This window comes from Mastacembelus armatus, chromosome 9 (genome assembly GCF_900324485.2).
Source record: "Mastacembelus armatus chromosome 9, fMasArm1.2, whole genome shotgun sequence".
NCBI lineage: Eukaryota > Metazoa > Chordata > Actinopteri > Synbranchiformes > Mastacembelidae > Mastacembelus > Mastacembelus armatus.
This window is the reverse complement of record NC_046641.1, coordinates 17,215,166-17,240,106: the sequence shown is the minus strand read 5'-3', so window position 1 is coordinate 17,240,106 and position 24,941 is coordinate 17,215,166. Positions and strand designations below refer to the sequence as shown.

The 24,941-nt window shown below is 38.8% G+C and overlaps 1 protein-coding gene across 2 annotated transcripts in view; it reads left to right on the top strand.

Annotated features, from left to right (window-relative positions):
• The window catches only part of ccser1 (coiled-coil serine-rich protein 1), a 105,673-nt gene that overhangs the window by 14,266 nt on the left and 66,466 nt on the right, over positions 1 to 24,941 (top strand). For both annotated transcript variants that reach the window (XM_026321276.2, XM_026321277.2), the window contains exons 5-8: positions 1,451 to 1,541; positions 3,877 to 3,982; positions 18,727 to 18,901; positions 22,914 to 22,991. In XM_026321276.2, coding sequence (XP_026177061.1) covers positions 1,451 to 1,541; positions 3,877 to 3,982; positions 18,727 to 18,901; positions 22,914 to 22,991 — 450 coding nt within the window. The remainder of the gene's footprint in view (positions 1 to 1,450; positions 1,542 to 3,876; positions 3,983 to 18,726; positions 18,902 to 22,913; positions 22,992 to 24,941) is intronic.

Here is a 24,941-nt window from a genome sequence, read left to right as displayed (position 1 = left end):
CATTTTGTGGTGAATAATTAGTTTATTGGCCTTGTGGGGTTAAAACACTGGGGAGATTTTCAGCATCAGGGCAATATAGTATACTGTATGAGATTTTTTTCTTTTAAAAAAGAGTAGAAATATTTGCAGATATAATTTGACCTTGTACTTCTGTGTCCTTTTGGCTCCAGAAAAATTTAGCAAGAAATCTGCTGATGATGAAAGGCAGCCCATAGCTGTAGTTGAGTGCTTCACCTCTATTGTGTGTATCTGTGTTAGCAATGTTTACCTAAAGAACAAGAAATTGGTTGAGGGACATGAATAGTAATTCCTATTAGTAGTCTGTTATTGTCTTGTTATACTTTTTTTTAACAAGTAATTTTCCTGCTACAGTTATTGATATATAGATGCAACTATTAGTTTCTTTTAAGCAAGGTGTTAATGTGTTAATCAGTCTTGCCCATTGTAGATTTCTCTTTCATGACCATTAGATGGCAGCATTGACTTTTGAAATACAACTGAACCAAGATGAGCATCATCTACCTGTGTGAATAGAACCTCCAAATAAAATAAGAGAACATGACAGCGTGTACTGAAAGTGAGGATTTGGTGTTTGACCTTAACTGGTGCTCACTACACTGTTGAGGTGTAACATCATTTGACACAGGGTTGGGTACATCTTAGCAGAAATTGCAAAAATTGAAAGAGCTCTCAAGAAATATTAAAATGTGAGTGGAGATACTGGTATGATACTGGAAAGTATGTAAAATATTTAATGCTTTTCTGATATCTGAGTTTATTTTAAACTTCTATTTGAAAAGAATATGTACTGCCTAACCACACACACACACAAACACACGCACGCACGCACACATATATACACACACACGCACACACGCATGCACACACACACACACACACACACACATACATACACATACATACACATACATACATTATGATCCCCACATGACAAGAGTAAGGGCATGTTTTCATGAATTCGAATGCAATGACGAGGGACTAAGTGTTTCATTAAGTGCAGGCAAGTTAGAAAAACCTGTATCCAAATAAAAAGAACTAATGTTAGCGTTATTAATACTAATGTTAATAAAGTTTTATGTTTTTTTTACTCATTGAATCTCTTTCTGAGTGTTATGAGCCACCTGGATTACTTCAAAGAAAATAATTTGATAAATCAGTCTGGTGTTGCCTTATCTCAACACCTCTTTTAATTGGAGTTTTTTTTATTTTTTTATTTTTCTCCTCAGGGTGCACAGAACCTTTTGGATTAATAGGTGTCTTGTATTAAAACTGTTCTTCATAATGAGCTGTTTAAACCAAAGTATTGTTCCCTATTAGGAATACAGAACAACCTGCCCTAGGAATATAATAAGTACTTGTAATTTTAGTAGATATTTATGTTTTTAAATTTGTCATTTTAAGTACATGTGTTTTTGTGTCTTCTCTTCAGGATGTTTTAAACAACCTGGGTTCCTCGGAGCTGGATGAAGATGATCTGATGTTAGACCTGGACCTCTCTGACGATCAGCGACATCGACATGGTAAATCTTTCACTGCATAACATCAGTGTCTCTTCATGGAAATGTCTGTTGCCTCTTTATGGCAAGTCTGTGGCATAAAATAAGATACAGCTTACGTTTTCAGAACTGATTTTCTGCAGGTGTGAAAGTATTTTTTTGGTACTTGCTACTATCATACTACAGGTATAGGCTTACTGGGTATTTTTATTTTTTTTAAATTTTAAGTTAATTTCCCTAAAGTCACTATATTGCTGTTACTCTGGAAAGAACCCAAGAGCTCTTAGACGCTAAGCAGAGATAAAGAGAATCACTATGTGTCTCTCTTTTTCCTCATTAAGCCATCTCTTTTTGTTCACCTAACATGAAGCTGAAAACATCAAGCTGCTACTATCCCTGGTTCTTTCCAAATGCGCCACAACTTTGATGTAGCTTCGTCATTCACAGCGATTTATCTCCTCTGTTGTTTTGACATTTCAGTCACACTCCTCCTGACATGCCTCATGTTTGAAAAGTGACTGTCAAAGAATTACCGCTTGTGCTCCACCACACTGCAGCATGGAGTGTCAAACACATTAACCCTTCCTAACTTCAAAGTAACACATAAGAAAATGATTATATTGAATGTGGTGAACAGGTGTATCCGCACCACATATATGTGTGTCAAAAGGGACTTAATAAAACCCTGAACATGTTCATTTGTTAATTCTTATGCAGAAGGAGCATAATATTTTTTTATACTGTTGTGCGTACACATAGCGATGTAAAATGATTAACTGAAATTGCATGTACTGTTCTCCTTTAATAACTCCTTGCAGGAACATTGTGATAAATCGGGCAACATTGCAAGTGTGTTGCATATACTGTCAGTATTGAATTTGTTTCTGGTGATTTCAGATTGCAAATATTTGCTTCATACTAACACACATCAAACTGCAAAGGCACAAAATGTACACATCTACTTGAATGGTTGGTGTTTGGCTGGGCGTGACACATATACATAAGACAACTTAACTGGGAAAATGTGAGCTTGAAAATCAGTTACCTTCCATCTCTATGCTTTAAGTTTTTCAGGAAAAACGTGTACATGTTTGATCGTTAATACGGCAACAGTGTGTGAGCATGTCTAGCTTTGACTCTGACCCATCTTTGAGTCAGATTATATGTAAATGTGAGGTTAGATTCTCTGTATCTCTAGGCTACATTTAAGTCCCAGATGGACTCACAGAATATTACAGCTGCAGTCAAATAAAGTAAAATGCTCAGCAGCACTGTGGAGTAAAGACTACAGTAGGAGCTTCAGCTGTAATAAACTGAATTTCCTGTGCTTGTGGGGGTTGGAGAGTTTTGGGAGGGAGCGTAGGTTTGAACTGAGCAGTCATACACCCACACAAACACACACACACACACACACACACACACACACACACACACACACACACACACACACACACACACACACACACACACACACACACACAGATTTAAAACATCTCTAAAGGCACTGTCTGATCCAGAGCTAAAGGAGGCACTATCATTAATACACACACTAACACGGAAGCGTGCATGCCTAGTCATTAGACCTAATGGTTTGCAGATTGTAGCATGAAATTAAAGGTTTGATGAATCGTTCTCATAAAGTCAAGGGACTATGTGCTGGCAAGAGAAGACTAAGGTTCTTCCATGTTCTCAAATTAATGGGACTAACTTAAAGATGCACACACATTTGGGCATTACACACAGGCAGACAGGCTCTGATACATGCACAGGTTCATATAAACGCATGCAGACACACAAACAGAAATGCTCACCTGGATGCACGCCTATCCCACAACCTCATTCTCCCACACACTCACATTGGCACTCCTCATTTTTACGTCTCTCAGGTGGCTTGTTGAAGCCTTTATTAAAAACCAAGCAGTTTTACTCCAATTTATGGCCAACACTGTCCAATGTTCCTATCCAAACTGGGACTCATACCCTGTGGAGTCAGGGAGAAAGAGAGACAGTGGGGCCTTTCAAGACGTGAAGAATTACCAAATCTTGGCTTTACCACCAACTTTTCTTCCTTGCTCATCCACATTGATCTATGAAATGCATCATAAAAAGTGAATATATATATGTTTAATGTTTTTTTAAAAAGTGTGTTGTCATTATTCAAACTTGTCAGTGCTGAATTTTAATAAGCTATTTTGTGACCTTACTTGAGTTTTATAGCTTTAATTCCACTTGGGAGGAGAGTTATTATTTTTGATGGCTACAATATGTTGTCGTAAGGTTAGTCAAATTCAAAGCGTCAGCTAGTGTTAGAAAATCAACTTTTTAAAATGCCTATATGTGTGTGTGGGTGTGTGTACAGTGTCCAGAGAAGACTCCAGTCAGTCACTTGCCTCTTGTCTCAATCTGCCCCACTCCCCCATGGACCCATCAGGAGATCGCATCCCTGGGAAGGAAAACATTCAGAGGTAAATATATAAATTTGTATCAATATAAGGTTTATGCTTTGTATGTGTAAATGTGCTTTCACTGCAATTATGTGGAAAATTTCAGTATAGTTATTTTGCACACAAACAAAGCAAATATAGACAAATTGTTAAAAGTGTGTTTTTGTATATATGGTGTGTATGTGGGCTGTACATGATACAACAACAATCAGAAAAATAGGCCATGGTATTGTGGTGGCTGGCCTAAAGCTGGATTCAGTCAAATACAATTGGAGGATATGGACCACTCAAGGATCTGTTTTGATGCACTTACCCACTTGACCTCAGGGGCATTTATCCTGTGCACAGTATGTCTTCATTACATTACAGCTACACTATAGCTTTTTTTTTTTTTTTTTTTTTTTTTTAATTACACTCTTCATTGCCATGTGAGAGACGAAGAGAGAGGCTTATTGTCTATGCTAGGAATTGCTGATCTTGAACGTTACCTATAAATGTACAACGTTTTATGTCTTTCCCTCTCTCGGAGATGAGATAACTGTAACACAGAAAGATGGCGGGTAAATAAACAAATAAATAAATAAATAAATTCTCTTCAAATAAATATGCAAGCTGTCTTTCTGTTCTCCTCTGTCTTCCAGTAGCCGACGGCTGAAGGAGAACACTTAGAGTTTCTGTTTGTACTGTACTGTGCAAACACCACTGCCAAGGATGGTTCCATATCTGATTTGATTTGGCCACTTGCTTCTTCTCTGCGTTTATGAATCAGGATAGGTCTAGTTGGGCACACACAGAAAGGCATGCATATGCACAGCTCTGTGGATAGGGCTTATTTGGTTTTATGGAACCATCGGGTAATAAAGGGATTGTATCTGCAGTGGTATCGTCTGGTGGTGTCTGACAAGCCAGCAGATGATTATTACTTTACCTTTCAGTGCACCTGTCTCTGCTCCCTGGTTTATTTTATTTTATTTCTGCTCACACCCATAGAGTAAATGTATCTGTCCATCCATGTTTTCCCTTGATTAAACTGACTCTGATCATCTTTGTTGCAGAGACAGTCCAGGTCAACTTTTGTGAGTGGTTTTGAAGTCGAGGTTGAAGGCTTTATACTACACCATTGAGACTTTGGGCTTAGTCTTGGCTTCTTTTTTTCTCTTTGAAGGGTTGTTATCATGCTTCTAACACTTGAATGTTTCACTGAATAGGAAGACATTTTCTATGTCTAGACAGTGTCAGTGAATCATGCAAGTCGGGAGTCAACCTTTTCAACTCATCCAAGGTTTTTGTCAGACAGTTCATTGGTTGTTTCATTTCTACTGAAGTCCCAGTTCTCCACTTGTCTTTGAAAGAGCTGGAGGAGCTTGCATCTACACACAAAATATTTGCATTATTCTTTTCTGGCTACGAGGCCAAGGCTAAAATGTCATTTTTCTGAACACAGTTTTCTTCTGTTTCATTGGGTTTTCCGCAGTTCATGCTAGATATATCCATAATATGAGACAGTGGCCCCATCGTTTTCAAACTAGAAACACTGTATTACCATAGTGACTCTGTAGCAGAACAAGGGGATAGTGAATGGGAATTAAAGTAAAAGACCTTAAAGCTAGATCTAATGTATGTAGCTCTGAAGTGTATGGCCAAATTCTAACTACAAAATAGCCATTGATTAGGTTTATTTTATCTTTAAATAAAACTCTAAGGGTTTGTATTGAGTTTATCAGCTCTGTGGAGCTGTCTTTAGAAACAGCAATGCTGGGTGACCAAAGTGGTGAACCAACTGGCTGACAGATTGACATTTCCATTCTTGCTCTTCTACCGTAACTAAAAAGTTAAAAGGTATTCACCTTTAAATCATGGCATCCCTGAATGATGACCTAATTATATGCCACCTTTATAAAACCCCAACAGTCTGCTCTAGTGTCAACTCTAGCCTCCAATACTCTAGACACATCACACAATTTAATAGTGTGTGTGCTCCTGACAGCGAGACAGTGATATGATATAATGGTCTTAGGGAGAAGTGAGTGTTCAGTTGGGTTCTCCACACCAATGTGGCAGTTTTTGTACCTGAAGTGAAGTGTAGATAGACTTTCAGACTCTTCTTTTTTATTTCAAATTGAATTTGCACATAATATTTCATTTTAAGAAGTGTGGAATTGGGAATCAATGCCAGTTTAATGTGTTTTGATCTGTTTTGGCTCAGGAAACCTTGGTATACTGTAGGTTACATAATGGAGCCTGATCTAAGTTTCTTACCTTGATTAACATGTAGCTTCTGGCAGGTGTTCATTTCCCACTGTGGGAGTTCAGCATCTTTTCTGATTTCTTTTCAAACTCACACAGATTTTACTGGAAAATGTGTAAAGTTTGTGAGTGAAGGAGCTCAGATAGGTGAGGGGTAAGAGAGCAAAATGTGTTTTCCCAGGGCTTGTGCCATCTCTCCATCTCTCTCTCTCTCTCTGTCCCTCTCTCTCTCTCTCTCTCTCTCTCTCTCTCTCTCTCTCTCTCTCTCTCTCTCTCGCTGACTTTCTTTCTCAATCTCCCTTGCTCTTTGACTCAGGTTCCACATTCCCCTGAGGTGACATTGATTTGCTGGAGGCAAAGCAAGCCCCCTTCTGTTCACACACACAAGAAAACATACACACATGCACACACACACACGCACACGCGCAGCCTCAGACACACATACACACTCACCTGTCACTCAGTCAGCCTGTCCAGAGAGAGTATCAGCTGCGGGATACTGCTAGCTGTCTGACAGGCTGCACAGAACATCTGTTGTGCAAACATACACAATCTTGCATGCATACCTTCTCTTTGTTTTGTATGATAGTTGGGTGATTTAGATGACAGACATTTCATTTTGTTTATGTTTGTATGTTTATGACCTTGTAAACATGACTACCATATTGACGAAGTAAACAATAAACAAACATTTCTTAAATATTCATTTCCTTTTGTTGTGGCTGCATAGCTGTGGACAGGAAGAGAGTGGGACTGTGTGCATGCAGGGAGTATTCAAGGAGAGCTTAGGAGTAAAGAGAGATGGGAAACAGAATCTTTTGCAATACATTCACTTTGAGTTTGAGGTGTAGAGTGCTGTTTCTGAGGCTGCAACTAAAGCTTAATTTTATTATTGAATAAACCTCTGATCAGTTTTAATAATCAGAGAGAGATTTATCCAAGGTGCCATATTTACATGTCACATTTTGCTGGATGAACATTCCAAAGCCCAAAAATACTTTTGCACGTCAAGAAAATCTGAATATCTTGACATTTGAGTTGCTAGAACCATGAAAGGTTTTAGGCTTTTGGCTTAAAAGTAATTAAAAAGATTAAATAATTTTTAAAAATGTTTCCAGTGAATTTTATTTTGAATCATTGGATTGATTCATTTTCTGATTCATGATAATGTTTTTTTTTCATGCTTCTATTTTATTTTTTCATTAAATGCTTTAAAAGCCCAAACTAAAGCAGTCCCTACAGGGCAACATATGAACTTAACAGCGTCAGTTAAATGAATGTTTAGTTTCTTGTTCTTTGTTACAGCGAGTCTTACCAGTTGCAGAAGTTATTCTAAACAGTATTTCCCATCTTCACTGCATGATAGCAATGAGTGTGCCTCAGTGGCCTTTGGCTGCTGGAGGAAGGCAGAGTGTAATTAGACCAGTAAATACTGAATATTTGTTTGCATGATATCTTAATGTCTGTTTTCTGTAATAGACTCCTCCCTTGTATCTCCTATAGAAAAGGGCACAGAGGAAATAAAATTTTGACACTTGGGATATGGCTTGCCTGTTGCTATGGTGACGACAGTCTGCCTGTTGAGTATTCCCCTTCCCTTCCTCGTCTTTTTTCCATTTTCTCTTTTCATCGCTGTTGAGTACTCTGTAGAAGACAGGTAGCACGAGGAGAGGACATGCAGACACTCAGAGGTGTTTGTCAATATGCAGTGGACATTCATAAACGTCCTAATTCCCATGTCCCCACTTCTCATTTGAGCAGTAATGTGCTGGTAAAACTTTCCCACGCTCTCGTGTTGACTTAATAATTACAGAAAAATATCAGAATTTGTGGATCGATCCCAATTGTCCATAATCATAACTTAATTAAAGATGAGCCCGGAGTTAATATTTTGTTTCTACTGTTTATTTCTCCAAAATGCACAATATTTCTGACACTGTGCATTAGAAACTCTCAATTAACAACCTCCCAGGTCAACTATACCACCCGAAACCATGAACATCATACCACATATCTCAGGCTATGCATGGTTGCTTCATGCCTTCCTTAATTTCCAGTATGCGGTTTTCATGTCATTTACTGTTTTTTGTTTTTTTTTAATCTGATAGATGCAAGTGAAAACAGAATTAGATGGATCTTGTCAGCTGGACCCACCATATGTAGCAAAAATGAGAGTGAGAAAGCAGTCTTACTTGAATCAGCTAGATATTAAGAGAGCGCTGAGAAGCTAAGAGAAAATGATTAAAAAAGAAAAAAACACACCATCCTCTCAAATTCGGATAGATATGGCACATAGTGATACATTCTCAGTTCTCAGGCTCTGTAGTCTCCCACAGTGACATGTAATCTGTGATTATTTAGAATTCGCTCACATACTGTAATGCCCCAAAAATAGAGACACAAGTTTGTCTTATGTTAATGTGAGTCGTAAAGGATATCAGCCAAGTTGTTTTAATCCCACCTGACTTAATATAGTCAGCAAAAATAGCATGTCTCCCTCTACAGTAAGTCATATACTCAAATTCACTCACATGCGCATTCATAAAAATAGACAAGCATAAAGAATCCAGCTGAGCCTTGGAGTAGAGCTGAGGACAAATAAAATGTGCTGCAGCACGATTTCCAGACACAGAGGCAGACACAGCACACAGTGGGGTTTGGAGGGAACACAGTAGATTACCCTTCGTTCTGTTTATTTTGTCGGTACATAATAATGCACAATTTGTTAATCCAAGAAGCAGTAGCAAAAACCAGGCTTCGTCTTGTATTAATCTGCGATTTTTGGACTACCTTACATTATCTAGCAAAGAAAATTTGCTGGTTGTTCTTGACACTTTCTTTTATTTTCTCACAGTCCATGCCCACTCATGCTCCTAAGAAGCCTCGGAGGAAAAGCGAAGGTTGACATGTTAATGTCAAGCTGACATTTTTCAGACAAACATGGGAGGCTAAACATGTTAAAACTCTCATAGTGTGCATATGTTGTCATGCATATTTCTCTTCCGCATTGCTGCTATTCATCCTCTAATTTACATCACTCTCTTGGGTTTATTAAATGTTGAATACAGGGAGACTAATTAGTGTTGGCTTTGGTTTATTCCCCCTTGATTTGAGTGGGAGCTTGTGGTTCTGATTTGTAACGCAAAGGGAAAAAAATTGGCAATGAATAAGTCATTCATCTGCATTTCCATTACTTTTTTGTCAAGGGGTCTTTTCCAGACAAGAAATGAATTATTAAAATGGTATTCAGTGTTTCCCTTTTGTTAACAGATTGTAAAACATATGACATGAGAGTTTTTTTGAACTGTAATGTCATTTTGCAGCACATGGAGGATATCTGAACAGCAAAGACACTGAGCTCTTTGTTTTTGGCTTTACATTGCATTGTATTGTGTGTCTTGTCTCCTTTGCTGTTGCATAGAGCATATTTTATGTTGATCTGAAACATATTTTGGATACAGCATCCTTTAAGTAGAGCATCGTTTTAAGGAAATGTACAGCAGAATAGTCAAAATTGCGTTCCGCGATGATACATTCAGGTATTTCCCACCTTGTTTGTCTCACAAACACATCGCTTCTATTGACAAAAAAAAAAGCTTAGTGTTCTCTAGAGAATTGCTGCTGACATAACTTCCCTTTTTCATGTTTGGGCTTAGTAGCTGTCAGTGGCAGGCAGCATCACCATCACCAAGAACTTGGGTCTGGAAGAGAAAGCCTCTTTATATCTGTCATCAGGATGTTGGCTTTTTAGTCAGTTATAACTGCAAATTTCTGATGACACATTTAAAGGAATAGTTCCATTTTGGGATATATGCTTTTTTGCTGTCTTTCCAGGGTTTGGATAATAAGGTCTGTATCAAGTACATGTCTGTGTGCCAAGTGGAGAGATGTTAAACCTTTCCTAGCATATAGACTGGAAACCAGTGTTTACAGTTGGTCTGGTTCAGAGCAGATATCTAAAAACAGCTATGTTACCAGGTTTGGTGATACCATTGCTTCTGCATCAGACCAAAACTGAAACCTGTGCTCACTGACCATTTCTGCCAATCCATGTTATAGCTGGACACAGAATGGCTGGGTGAGTGTATCTGTGTGTATCAAGCATATAATGGCATCTAAAACCACAAGTCTTGTTTTTACGTTTCTGTTTGTGTGTAGATTAAACAGAAGAAGATTAAGACAATTTATTAAGCAACTTATACCGTCTCATTTTAAATACTGAAAACAGTCCATTTGCATCCTTATATCCCAGTCACCAATGCCCATCAATAAATAAGTATGAAGAATTTTTCAGTATTGCTGTGGAAGTGGCTTTTAAAGAAATGAGCACAAGGAGCATGCCGTTAATATCTGCATTTGTCAACGCTTTTTCCTCAAACCTCTGCACATTTCCATTTAATCAAAATCAGAGCTTATGCTGTTTATTGTGAACAGGAAATGATATTTGTGTGCACATTTATGTAGAATCCCTGCCCACAAAATAGCATAGCAATATAGTTTGACATGGATATGACCTGAGTGCAGAATTCGTCAGTCTTTAATTTATTTTGGTGTTGTGGATGTTGTTACAGAGCATCATTATAAATCACTGTGTATGTCTCCCTAATGAAAACATTACCTACCCTGGGAATATGCAGCTTAAGTGTTGAGTTTTCTGTTCGCTCTAGACGACTACAGAAACCCTGCATTTCTAATTTATTTAATCTTTCTGACTATTGCACATATTTCACCAACTTAGACTAAGAATGCATTATCATATGCATTTTATATAGATTTTTATGGTGTTGCTGTGATATTTCTTTTGCAATTGTCACTTGTGCATTTGTACTTTTTGCTTCTTGTAGCTGCAGGGTCAGGTGAAGTATAATGAGACTAAAGCTTCTTGAATAAACACAATCCCCACACATTATAAGGGGTTAGAATAAATTGCACAAAATTATCATGTCCTTAAGTAATGAATAGAATAGATAAACATTAATGTGCTCTCCAAATAATAATCCCCCGTTGGTGGGGAATTAGAATTTTAACATGTTTGTGTTGATTTGATTTCACAAAAAACAAAAAGAAAAAAACTCAGTCAACCAGAGGTTGCTTTTTTAATGTGTTTTTACCTTTGGCATTCGTACTGTTAAATACTTTTAAAATAAAGTTCTTATTATTGAAAATTGAAAACTGGCAGAGTTACTTTAAAACAAGTGAAACAAGCATTAGTGATATTAAATAACCATAGAAAGAATCCTATAGTGTTTGCACAATAATATAAATTCAAAAAGGCAACATGTCTCTGATTTCCTGGGGCAGTCAATCTCGGTAGCGGACTATAAACTCATAGCAGGGGTTTTGTGCTAAAAAGTGAGAATGTTCTACTTTAGTGGAACATCGCTCAAGGCTTGGATACAGGATAAAATTTGGGCAAATGTGACTTGGCAGTGTTCTCTGAAATAGGAAAATGAAATATGACTCAAGGGACCATTATTAAATAGATCTCTTCAAGCAACAAGAAGTTTTGTTAGTGATTAGTGCGTCCTAGTGTGTTCCAATAACTTCCTAAAGTTGCCGCCCCCCCACAAAAAGCTGGTATTCTAGCTGGTTCTCAGCTTCTTTTCATGGGATTAATGTCATATTCACTGATGCCAAGGCTATGGACAGTCTCAGACATTAAATGGTTAGCTAGATGGAAGGCAGAGAGAAAAACAGAGTGAGAGACAGCAGTAAAGGATGAAGAAATAGAGGCAGGCTGCACAGATTTCTTGAGAAACAAGCAGTCAGAGTGCTGAGTGCAAAGGAAAGCAGAGGACAATAAGATTAATCACAAAGTTCCCACTGCCATATTACATTAGTTTTATATTCTCTCCCTTTTTGTATCTGAAGACTCAAATTCGCCATTAGATTCATTGCCTGGAGCTTGACTTGTGCTCACTCTTTAGTCACAGATGCACTTTATGTTGGAGATGGTTTTAATGGCAGCATTAAACATCCTTAGCCTCAGGTGCTGAATACAGATGAGTACACGTGTCTGTCAGGTGGAAAGAATGAGTGACAAATGAGGGTGATCATTCTCCCATAGCTACTTTACTCGTGCATGCTTACAAGCACACACAGTACGCCAATGTTTGCATTGCACCTATATTTCATATTTGGTCCCATAAATATGTCCCTTGTTACCAGTAAAATTTTAATGAAGGGAAAGTTGGCATAGGAGACTGACTGCTTTTCTCACTATGTCTCACTGTTAAAATTATTATTTTTATTCCTGAGGCAATACAGTCTTTATATTGCTGATTGACAAAGGTCCAGCCCACCCCTCTTCCCTGCTGCTAAAGATAATTTACTTTACTTCAATCCCACATAAAGTATTTTACTATCAGTCACTGTTTGTCATTTCACATCCTAACTGAACATTATGTAAACCCAGACATCTACAAGAATGTGTCTTTGTTTTCAGCTCTGTGTGTGTTTCCTTTGTTGTCTTTGTTGATATTCATACACACATGATTCTGTGTGTACTTGTATGGCTGTACATTGTGAAAACATGTTTGAGACAGTGGGACTGAGGACTGTTTGGCTGGTCCTCACTTTCTGACGCACCTCCAAAGCGTTAAGAGTTAAGGTTAGGGTAAGGGTTGCAGTCAGAGGGTCCTCACAAAGATAGCTGTACAAACATATCTGTATGTATGTCGGTATGTGTGGGTGTGCATCTGTGTGTGTGCGTGCATGCAGGGATGTGTCAGTGCTGGGAGCCAACAGCCTAGTAATAAAATACTGTTATGAGTGGTAAAATAATGAAAGTCATAAAAAGGCAGATAATTGGCTTTTTCAGGTTGGTGAAATGGATCACTTCTAATGCTCCTGTTGAGAAATGGCTTCTGGAGGAGCGGGGTAAGTTAGAGTGATGGAGAGAAAAGTGTGAGAGAGAAAAAGACAAAATGTAAAAATAAGTGTTAAAAGGAGAGGAGACAATGGGATAAGAGAGATGAAAAGCAGGAAAACCTGTTTGAAGAGAAAGGCGAAAAGAGAATAGAGGAGCAAGTTACAGGTATTGTTAAAACAAGGTACAATGCAAAGGAAGGGCACATTTGTTTATCCATGTTTATCTTTTCTTTTTTGGTACCCTAAAGGACTTACCACCACATTGACATGGTCTTACAGTACCAATTTCAGCCACTAGTTGGTGTACTACTACATCTTCACATAGTCAATTTAGACTTTGTCCACATGTGTAATCTACTAATTGACTCTTATCACAGAGTACTATTTTCTGCACCCTTATAACATAACCTATTTAGATGTGTCTGAATGTGTGTGTGTGTGTTTGCGTGTGTGGGGTGGGGGTTGGGTTGTAAAAAAGAGAAATAGAATGAGAGTGGCTGGTTATCGGCTCATGACAGTCAAAAGACAGATGACCCTGAGTAGAAGAATGGCCCCCCTGCCTGTATAACATCTATCATCACTGAACAGACTTGTCTTTAACTGTGAACTTTCTTGTGTGATTTCACTCTTGCATGTATATGTGTGTGGTAATTACCTGTGTATGAGACTTGTTCTTACCTGGAAGACCATGTTGTCTGCTTTGCTGTGATAAAAATAAGAATATATGCATATACTTTTACATGCATTGTGGTCATGGATAAATGTTACAAATGTAAAACTGGGCAGAATGAAATGGGACGTAAGCTTTGGTGTCGGCTGTCAAAGGATTTTGTGCAACCTTCCATCTTTCCTAAACCTCACACCTGTGCTTTGCTCTGCGCTACATTAACTACTTGCCTCTCACACAGCACAATAAAATGCTGCTGCAAATTAGTTACAGATGGATGTTATTCACGGGAGATAAGATTGGCTATTTTGTTGAAGTAGAGGCAAAATAAAAGCACCTCACAATGCCATTGCAGCTCCTTCAGAGAACATGACAATGACCCCAGCAGTGACTAAAGGTGAGATTTAGTGGTTTTCCTATTTAAAAAAAAAAAAAGCCTTCAGCTGCTCAGTTAAACTAGAAATATTGCTCTTCATGTCCCCTGAAACAGTAAATGCCACCTCTATGATTATTGTTTCAGGGAAGATGAGTGTTGTTTGTACCTCTATTCATTTTTTTGCTGCTCCGTGGATTTGATGTGAACCACCGAGGTAAAAGACAAATCCAGGCTGGTGAAAGTTAGAGAAAGGGCAAGAGTGACAGGCACAGAGAAATCTACAGACAAACAAAAACAAAACAAAAAAAACTACTTTGAGAGGGGGAAAAAACTTTCTTGTGGCACTCTACTGTGCCACTTGACACAATCTGTCAGAGAGAAGAGTGTGATTGATCATATGCCATTTATTTACACTCAGTTCATCCCAGTAAGGTGGAGCCACAGAGAAATAAAAGGAGAATCTTTCCCTTAACCCAAGATTTCAGGCAGGAACACAAGCTGCCAGAAATAGAGTTATAATATCAGGCCATCCATCATGCAGGCCCTGTGTAGATACAGTCGGGATGAGTTTTACAGTAAGAGCGTGTGTTTAGTTAATATTTCAGATTGAGGTGTGGAATGGGTTTAACTTGGGGGTAGTTGCAGGTAACAGGTTAGTTCCAGTACTGAGCTCTGTGGCTGCAGGTTTGCAGAGTTGGCCCCGTGTAGGACTTTGCTCATGACTGCTTGACAAACAGAGCTCACCTGTCCTCAAAAGACAGCAGGCGTCATCAACATCTGTCTGAGGTGCTGAGCAGAATCCCCCGGGGACACCTAAAGCTTTGACGCCTAAGGCTCCGCATCAGTTTAGTGTAGAGGTTGTCAGAGTGAAGACAGGGCAAGGGGAGAGCTGGAGAGATGGAGAATGGGTGATTGGATGAAGGGCTGTGTATGTGGGATGGGCAGTGAGAAGGGAGCTTGGGATGAGGAGGCAAGGGTTGAAGGTTGATGAATAAAAAGCGAGTGGGGTGAAGGGGTAGTGAAAAGAAGGAGAGTGGGATGGAGGACCAGAGAAGAAGAATAAGGAAGTATGAGGCCAAATGAGGGAGCAATTCAGTCCGACCTTTGCAGTGACAATCGATATTTTAGTGATATGTGCTTGTTTTGCTCGAAGAACATTTTTCCTGGAAAATTTGCTGTCTGACTTAATGCTCCCTGCCACTGTTTACTTGGTGATTTTTCTGGGACAATGGAACAAAAGGCATCTAATTTCCTCTCACCTACTCTCTAAATAGATATCAGTCAAAGTGAACATGGCCCCTTGATAGAGGATAGAGATGATAAAGAGCTTCTCCTTTCTGCATCTATGTCTGCCTCTCTTTACTACCATCCCTCCCTCTGCTGCTTTTCTTGATATGCAGACTGTGAACTCACTGGTTGTCTTTGTGGTCTTCAAACAGGAGGTTGGTATTTCTCTGCTCACCTTTTGAAAATGTCATTAAGAAGGTGAGATAGTCCCCATTTGTGCACTTCTGTCAAAATATCCAAACTTGGACCAAAAAGGTTAATGCAGGAATTTAGTTTATTCTTACACTTTTATTTAATCATTTGGCTATTTTGAGTTTTTTTTTTTTTTTTTTTACTTTGATGGCAGATTTCCTTGACTACCTCAAATGGTTAAACTGTCTGCAACTACAATTTTTTTTTCTTTTTTTAAAATAATGGAATAGCATTTTTTCCTGTCACTCAGCGAGTGATGGGGAACATTTCTGATCTGACTCTATGAATAAATGATAAATGAACAGTTTTGGGTACAAATTCTATGGAAAACTGTTTTTAGAAGAATACATTATTTTTACTTTACATTTACAGCATAGCTACTGTTAGTAATGGAGAATTTCAGAGCAATACATTTGTCTCCTGTTTGTGCTATAATTTATCATGCTACTGTGTCTTGAGTAGATATTTTGGAAAAAGGTTTTAGAACCAATTCAGAATCAGTGTGACAAAAATGAAAGTATAATTTGATGATTTTGTGCTTGTGAGCATTGTGAATGTAATTTACTTCTCTTTAGTAGTTGAACTCTTTCAGGGCACATCAATCTGATAGCTGAAGGTTAAACAGGCTTCTGTAATGCCCTCAGTATTGACATTTTGAACATTTCTATGGGCCAAGTTAGGGGTCATTTTTATTCATTGTAATTGCTTTTAATGAAAAAAGGACACATTCAAAAGCTTCACTTTTCAGTATTTATAGAACTCTGTGCTGAGAGGCCAGACTCAGAGAGTAGTTCTGCAGCTTACATAGTCTCTGTGTTATTCTGTGTGTTAAAAACAGTCCTAAATGCACCCATGGGCAAGTGTTAATCCTAAAATGCAAATGTAGAAATAAGAATATAACCTTTACTGTCACTAATAATCAAATAGTCATTGTCAAAATTAGAACCACAACAGCATCTGTACAGATATGTCCAAAAATATCATAAGGTAACTTGTCACATTTGTTTTCCTAATGTTTTGAACATTGTGTATGAACAGTGTGAGTGATCAGAGAAGATGTAATCGGCCTGCATTAAACATTTGTCACATAATTCTTTTGAATCAATTCAAACTACGGCACAGTGGGAGAGCTTGATCTTTGTTTTAAGAGTGTTTTCATGTCTAATAGATTAATATCTAGTCTTAAATCATATGCAGTTAAAAAATAAGCTTCTGGTGAAACCTGAATTCTCTGACATAAGTAAAGGTGGCTCCAAGTGATGAATGCCTATTAAGATACAGTTTTTATAGGAAAGGTCAGTGTTTTGTAGTTATTGATTGAGCTTTAGTGTTGGCTGCAAGGCAAAGGAAGATGAGCTGTACTGTGACATTGAGCAAAACCTGACTCCTGTTGGAAGTTTCTCTCATTTTCTGTCCTCTGCTCTACTAAATCAGTGTTGAAGGTGAGTCAAAGAACAGGGGCCATGCACCAGAGGCCTTAGACATACTGCTGCAGAGGCCTGTGTACTGTTTAATGGACTGTGTTCTCAAATGGGACAGTTAATTAAAACAGTGCTTAGGTTGATCTCCCCGTTGTTTGTGTTCATGAGTGTCTAAATCCAACACGACACTACCACAAAAGTGTCACTGCTGTATAGAGGGAAGCTTGTTAAAAATCAGGCTTTAAACGGTGACTTATAAACTTGTCCTTTTTCTGGCGAGATTTCATCTTTTCTGTCAAACAGCCAGGAGGTCTGCTGTGCTTAATGTCGAAAGCTTTGTTAATTAAAAAGGGCTTTGATATGCAGCACTCCAGCTGAAAGGTCTCTTACAAACACACACACCAACACCAATGCCGTCATACTGTGAAAGCATACGCAGTAGCTGCTGCTCTCCGAATGTTGCAGGTCTTTGTCTCCATCCCAACTTGCCTATTTTCCACCACCTGTCTCATTGCTTTTTCAATCTTTTCAGTATGTGTTTCTTCTGCCCGTGTCTTTTTTTAAAATTTTATGACTGGTGAAAGGCAAAACCCCAAAAAAAAAACAAAAAAACCTTCACATCAATAACCCAATACACCGATGTGTGTATTGCCATAATAATGCCACAATAATGCACCAGTAAATGCACCTTCACACTGAATGTTTTTACTTTCTTTCTATTACTTTTTTACATGGTAGGTTAATACAGACACTATTAAAAGTAAATAAATGCTTTACTATGAAATGGAGCATGTTATTTTGCAAAAACTGTTAGGCTAAAATATATTTTATATTTTAAATTCCTAAAAGTGTACCCACTGTTTGCCTTGCCAGCAGCTTTGCACGCTATTGGCAATATCTTAACCATCTTGATGAGGTAGTCACCTCCGTTAGCAGGTCTGCCTTGTTAAAAGTTAATTGGTAGAATTTCTTGCCTGTTTAATGTGTGTGAGAGTCAATCAGTTGTGTTGTGCTGCACCCTGCACAACTACTATAGTAATCCATATTATGGTGGTGAATTTTAAAAGTTTCTTTAAGTGCAGTTGCAAAACCCATCAGGCGCTCTGATAAAAGTGGCTCCCAAGAGGACTATTCTAAAAAAGGAAGACCAGTGATTATCTCTGCTACAGAGGGTTATCAGCCACAAAAATGCCAATTAACATCACCTCAGATTAGAGACCACAACAATGCTTCCCAGAGTTCAAGCAGGACACAAATTTCAACACCAACTGTTTGGAGGAGACTGTGATTCAGGCCTTCATGGTCGATTTGCTGCAAAGAAACCACCACTGAGGAAACCCATTAAGAAATAGTGAATTGCTTGAGCCAAGAACCACAAGGAGCAGTGGAAATTGACATAATTCCATAGTTTCAAATCTTTGGACAAATTACCTGCTGAAAATGTTATTGTTTCAAACATACTTATGATTTGTTTGTTGGTCACATATGATATCCCATAGGATATTCAGTAGCAGGAGGATATCTTGACATTAAACAGTAAAGTATTATCCACACCACCAAAAGCAAAGATGAGATTCCACTGGTGGCCTGTGGAGACCAGTGGGGAGCAGTAAAGACAGGCCACTGATCAAGCTTTTACAGCAACTCATACCAACATTAAATCACTTTATTTCTCTCTTTTCCCTTTGCTCTGTTTCTCCTCCAGGGAACCCAGTCGTCCAACCAGCCTGCTGCCTGCTGATTTGAGCTTGGGACTAGCATTGGGGAGGGAGGAAGAGTCCTTACCTCCAGGGCTAGAGGCTCTTCCACTCAGACTGATGCAGCAGGACTGTACTGCTGTCAAAACATTGCTTTTAAGGCTGAGACGGACACTGCAGGAGGTGATTTACACACATATGCATGCTTGGAAGATGAATATGACATGGTATTAAGTGTCCCTGTGTGTGACTGAATAAAACAATCAGGAGTTGTCAAAACCAGTAAGGTTAAGGGGTTAGTGTAACCGGTTGCCTTAGAAGCCTCCCTGTGCCTGGTTTTCCAGCATCTGCAAACTCCATCTTGGATTTCTTCCCCACGCTCCTCGTCACCATGTGCATTCTGATCGTATGATAGCTCTCGACATGTTCGGAGAAACTCTGTGCTGTGGTGTGTCGAGCACAAATAGTGACACAGGGCTTTTGGTTGACCGCAGTTCCGAACAGGAAAAGGGGAGAAAAAGGGGCGCGATATCCTTTTACAATGGGGATACCACCGAAGAAGAACAAACATTTATCAACTCAAGTGCGAGCCCTAGCGGATTGGAGGTCTTACTACCCATGTATGTTACACTTGAAGATGAACACTATTTAGTGTAATTATAACATTAAATAACTTATAACCCCGGTTACATTAGCATCATATAATATAAAGCACTGAACTAAATATAATTCAGTTTCATCTCGAACCAACAGTACAGTGCTTCACTGACAAATTCTTCGCTTCCAATTTTAATCATCTCCATTTCAGCTGCAGGAAATCATCTCAAAGTGGTTGCTTTTCTGCCTTTAAAGGTCTTTGCAATCACTTTGTTTTGCTAATTTAATCAGATTCCTCATTTAGAAGAGAAAACCAAGAGGCTCATTGGACCATTATCTTTTCTATATGCACACATACACAAACACTACACATGCTCCTATTTCAGAGCATCACTCTGCTCCTTAAATACCTTAGCCTGCTTAAAGCCGAAGTTTTACCTTAGGCTATGAGGCCGCCTCAGTGTGAATGTCAGGAAACTAGTAAAATTACATCCACACAATTATAAATGCAATTAGTAGTAATAGTCACTTAGTGAAGCATTGACACATTGCAATAGCTTTTATTACTGTAAAACCCACTGAACTTAACTGATGGCCACCCTGTGCAATCACAGACATTTGTTTTTTAAACTGTGGGATTATACCAGAATGTAAACTAAATATATTAATACTTGTAGAACATTAACTTTTTTTTGTAATTTATTGAGAATTTTTAAAGAACATAAAATTGTTGTAAGTGTGATTTGCTTGGTTTATTTGGGGTAAGTGCAATTTACGGTGATATTTTAGAAGATTCTCAGTCATAATGCTAAAACATATAGTCGGCCACTGAATGTATACAGTGAATGCCAGGTCTTTTGGAAAATGGATGATGTCTAAAGAAAAGTTGTAAAAGTTTCAATAGAACTACTTTATTTTGAAGTTGGCGGTGGTGAATATATTGTGCTGTGTATGTTGTGTTTTGTATTGAAAGTGGTCCTACTTTTACTAATACACTAATACACTCTGTCTTGAAAGTGCATTATACATTTACATACCAAAGAGTGATATTAGTGATACCATCAGCTCTGTAAGTTGAACCGAAAGAACATCCATTAGCAATGTCTGGCTGCTTTTTTCTTGTAATCTACATGGGTGGCTGACCTTTACCAAAAACAGAAATATTATAGAGACCCACACTAACAAATACAAATACACAAAAAGACATATAAAAGGGTGACCGGGCCTTTTCTAATACCCCACCATTAGTACCTCTAAACTAAGATCAAAGCTAGCTGTGAGGGTCGAGCCGAATTACAGTCCACAGAAGCATATGTATGGCTTTCCCCCTCTCTCTTTACTGTCCATCTCACTGTTTTTCCTCCTAGGACTACTGTAACACAGATATGACACATGAAAATGACAAAATAATGATTAGTGGAGAGTGACATAAACTGCTGAGAAATAGAGGGGGTACACAGCAACAGAACATGAATATGAAAGAGAAGATACATTGCCCTCCTTGCTTGCTCTGTTGTATCACTAACTTGCAAATTTTGTTACCTTCCATCACTGGATGCAATGTGCAGATAGGTGTGGGTGACCCAGTATGGCTATATGCTTTGCATTTTGTTTACTTGACCTTCTGGTTCTGAGCTCTTTCAGCACTTTATCCTGTTGGTTGCATTGAGTAACATTTTTTAAATGCCATTGTCCGTGTGTGCCTTAATGTTGCCTAATGCAATGATCCTCATTTATCAATGTCAGCCATGGATGCTAGCAGAACTGTGACAGTCTCCTTTGTTACAACATATTCTCAAAGCCTTTGTAGGCATGTTTGTGTAATATCTTCACATGCATCGTCAGACCCTGTTAACTTCTGCCTCTTCAGCCCCTCTGTTCGTCCCAGTGACTCTTAACCCTGAGGCAGCCGCTTGACTTGTGGCAGCAGCTTAGTCTTCCTCTCACAATCAGATCTCTTCAGCAGCATAGTTTTGTTATAAGGATAGCTGTGAAAATTATAAAATGTATTTAGAAATGTTATTCATTACATTTCAGACATTGACAATCAGTCAGTGTTCACACCAGTAAAGCAAAATGACATTGTATAACACCTAGCCTATATGCTATCCTTTGGGTGACCTTCTACAACTAAATCTTGTGCCTTTGCATGGATGTGTATGGATGTTAGGGATTCCTATACTGTTTTAGTTTAATACAAGAACATTTCAAGCCTAGGATAAAAAAACTAAGAATAGACTCAAGCAGAGCTGGCATTTCCAATTCCAAGCCCTCACCCTGTGTTTGCCAGAGAAACCACTAAATTGCATGTATTATTGTTAATGGTGCTGCCTTCCAATAAAAAGCCAAATGTCAATGAGAGAGTGGGTATGAATGCATGAATGAGTTATTCGAAGGTTTTCATTTCTTGATTTAACTGATGTTTGAATGTGATTAAAGAGGTGTATCAAACTGCAAAACCTGCTTTCTTGGGGCATTCATCATCTTTAGACATTTAGCTTGTGGGTATTGCAAGTCATTAAATCCAGAGCTTCCCAGCAGCTTTACCCATTCTGAAATCTGAAAGGCTTTTTACTGAACCACATCTAATTGTGGGGACAGTTGTGTGTTAAGGCCTGTGGGACAGGGGTGACCTTAAAGCAGATGTGTATGTGTTAGAGAGAGAAAGAGAGAGAGACAAAGAGTGTGTGAGTGTCAGTGAGTGGGTGCCTGTCTCTGTACATGGGGAAAGGCATTGATCACATCATGACACATTGAGGGCCTGACGCCATAGCACACCTATAATTCTGATAGGAGGTATGCTTTTTTAAAAGGTCAGCCAAACCAATAAACCATCAAGTTTATGTTGTGCAAAGATTAGAGCTCTAATGTTTCTCAGAACTGCCTTCAGAGCTGAAAGTACAAAAAATATGCACAAAGATCAGAATTTTAGTAGAAAAACCTCCTTTTTAGGGAATCTTGATTGTAAGTAAGGCCTTAAACAACAGAGGGTTACTTTGCATATACAGTAAATCTGTGTGTGCTGTCATTACTGTACTGTGCAGTATTACATCAATATCAGCAGTCCCAGCTGAAGGCATGGCTCCCATGTTACCCTTCTGTCCAATCATAAGCCCACACAGGTTTTAGGGAGTGTGTGTATTTGCATATGTACATGTGCTTGTCAGCATGCACCTTCCTGCATGTGTGCTTTGCAACCCTCTCTAGCTGCTGCCCCCTAGCTTTGTGCAAACCAGAAGAAAAACAAAGTTACAGCACGGTCTGGTATTTATACAGCCATTTAGTGAAGTTTTTAGTGAACCAAAAATGTTTCAAACGATTAAGAGGCTAACTGCAATGCAATGCAGATGTTCAGTAAAACACAAAACAAAACAAAATACCAAGGCTTTGGTGCTAATGAGCACCTGTCCTGTCAGAACTAGTCTATGATGCCTCCTTTCATTTTCTTATTGAACCAGATGTGTGTGTATTTTTTTCCCAATACTGCTCAACAAAGTTGAAACCATGATTATTGAAGTTGCAATAATTGAAAGCTTAACTACAGAACCAGCAGCATTTGCAATGTATATTATAAACCTCATCTTTTTGTCTTTTGCAGAGCACAGAGACAAGTCCTGCCAGCAGCCTCCAGTCTCTGCCTATTAGCCCCTGCAGTGAGAAATCCCTTCCATTTAAGGTAACCTAACACAAGCTGTTTCATGTTGCTTTGTGCATATGCACAATACTATTTTTTTATTTAGATATAGAAAAAGAGTGATCCTTGCTGCAGTGAGTGCGCTGGAGCTGAATTTTGAGTCTAAGCACCACCCACATTTTATTTTAGTGTCAAGTAGTGCAGTGTGTCTCTTTTAATGTTACTGGTGTAGCACTTTACATTTCATGGCTAAAACTGCTGCAGTACCCACAGACTATATCATTTCCATGGCTTCCAGCCATTGGTTGCTTGATGTTTGTATTTTCTGCCATTTGATTATCATTCAAGGTGGAATTACCAAAAGAATTTTGTCAACACTGTTTAAAACCTGGTTGTTTTGTTTAAATAAATAAAATCAAACTAATTGATAATACTGTTATGAATGGACAAAGCAGGTTGGGGGTTCTGTGTTTATGTGGCCAGTCAATTGATCCACAAGGTGTGAAAATAAACTTGTAGGTTCTTGTGTAATCTGTGTTTAATTTGAGTTATCATACAACATTAATAAAAAATAACACTGTTTTCAATAAACAACATTATTTTCGATACATGCAGTATTTTATGTGGAACTCCGTTGTGTTTTCAGGTAGCTACAAATCAAACTGCACACTGGGCAACATTTACTCACACAACCCTCAACTTGCCAGCAACTTCAATTAAAAGAACACGGCAGACTGTGTGTGATCAAAAGCATGAAGCTGAATCTTCCTTTGATCCGTGTATCTCCTTCAGTTTTATAGAACAATTAACTGCCTTTTTTCCACACCAGCTTCTAATGAATCATAAAGAGATCAAATAGGAAGAAAGACAGCGGAGGGGTAAGGCAAGGAGAGAGAAGAAAGGGAAAATAGAAGGAACAGACTAGCAAAACCAAAAAGTGACAAAAAGAGAGCGAGGTGGGGATAAATTGAGAGAGGGGCATAGTGCTTCACTTGCCTTGACAGGCCTCAGACCCCCTCTGTCAACCTAGTCCGTCAGAGCTGTGTGATCTAGATGAGATTTATTAATCTCTGCATGGAGCATGTGTGTGTGTTAGTGCTCAGCTGCTCAGTTGTGCTCTTGCATGCATGTCTGTGAGCAAGGTTTAAGTTTAGCAAGGGAAGGCTTTTGTCAAGCTTTGCTCCGGGATTTAGTTGGGTGGCAGCAGAGTTTTTGTTAGACGGTTATACGAGAGAGGAGCAATAGGGATGAGACTCCTCACCTCAGTGGTACTTTTTAATGCCAGTAGTGGTCTTTTATTGAACTGCCTAGTATTAAAAGTTGGGTCTAATATTTTGCCTCCTTGGTCCTTCGCATACATGAGAGGTACAGTATAGAATAGTATATATAGTCCAGTAAAACACAACCACAAGCTAAGGCTTCAGTGCCGGATCCATTGTAGAAGTTGGGACAATTTGCCAGTGCATCTTTGTTTGTGTGTGTCAGAGAGAGGGGGGTTGCTTGTATAAGTGTGTGCCTTCCCTATTGACCTAAATGTAGGGTTACTGGCAGGGGAATGATAAGGAAAAATTAAAAATGTAGTGTGGGACCTAGTGTGTGGCTTAAAATCTCTCATGGGGGAGTGTATGGACAGGGAAGATGGACAACTGGGAAAGCGGGACCAGAAGGGGTAGTTTCACTAGAAAAATGAGAGGGCGAATGCTGTGATTAAGCAATTGGATTCAGGAGGAGCAAGTTGGAAGCAAGAATGTGTCCATATTGTTGGCCAAAAGTCAAAACACATTTCTAGTGGGTGCTGGCCACTGTTGTGTTTTTCATCAACAGGATTTCAAGAATTTCTTCTCTACTTTTTGCAGATGGTGAGGTTCTTTTAGCTTCATCATACCATAACCTTTAACATGTCGCTGAGTGCCACAAAACAGTGGCTTGCTACCGTTCTCATTGGGAGGGAGTTGCTGCCCCAAGCTATGGACCTTGAACATGCGCACTAAG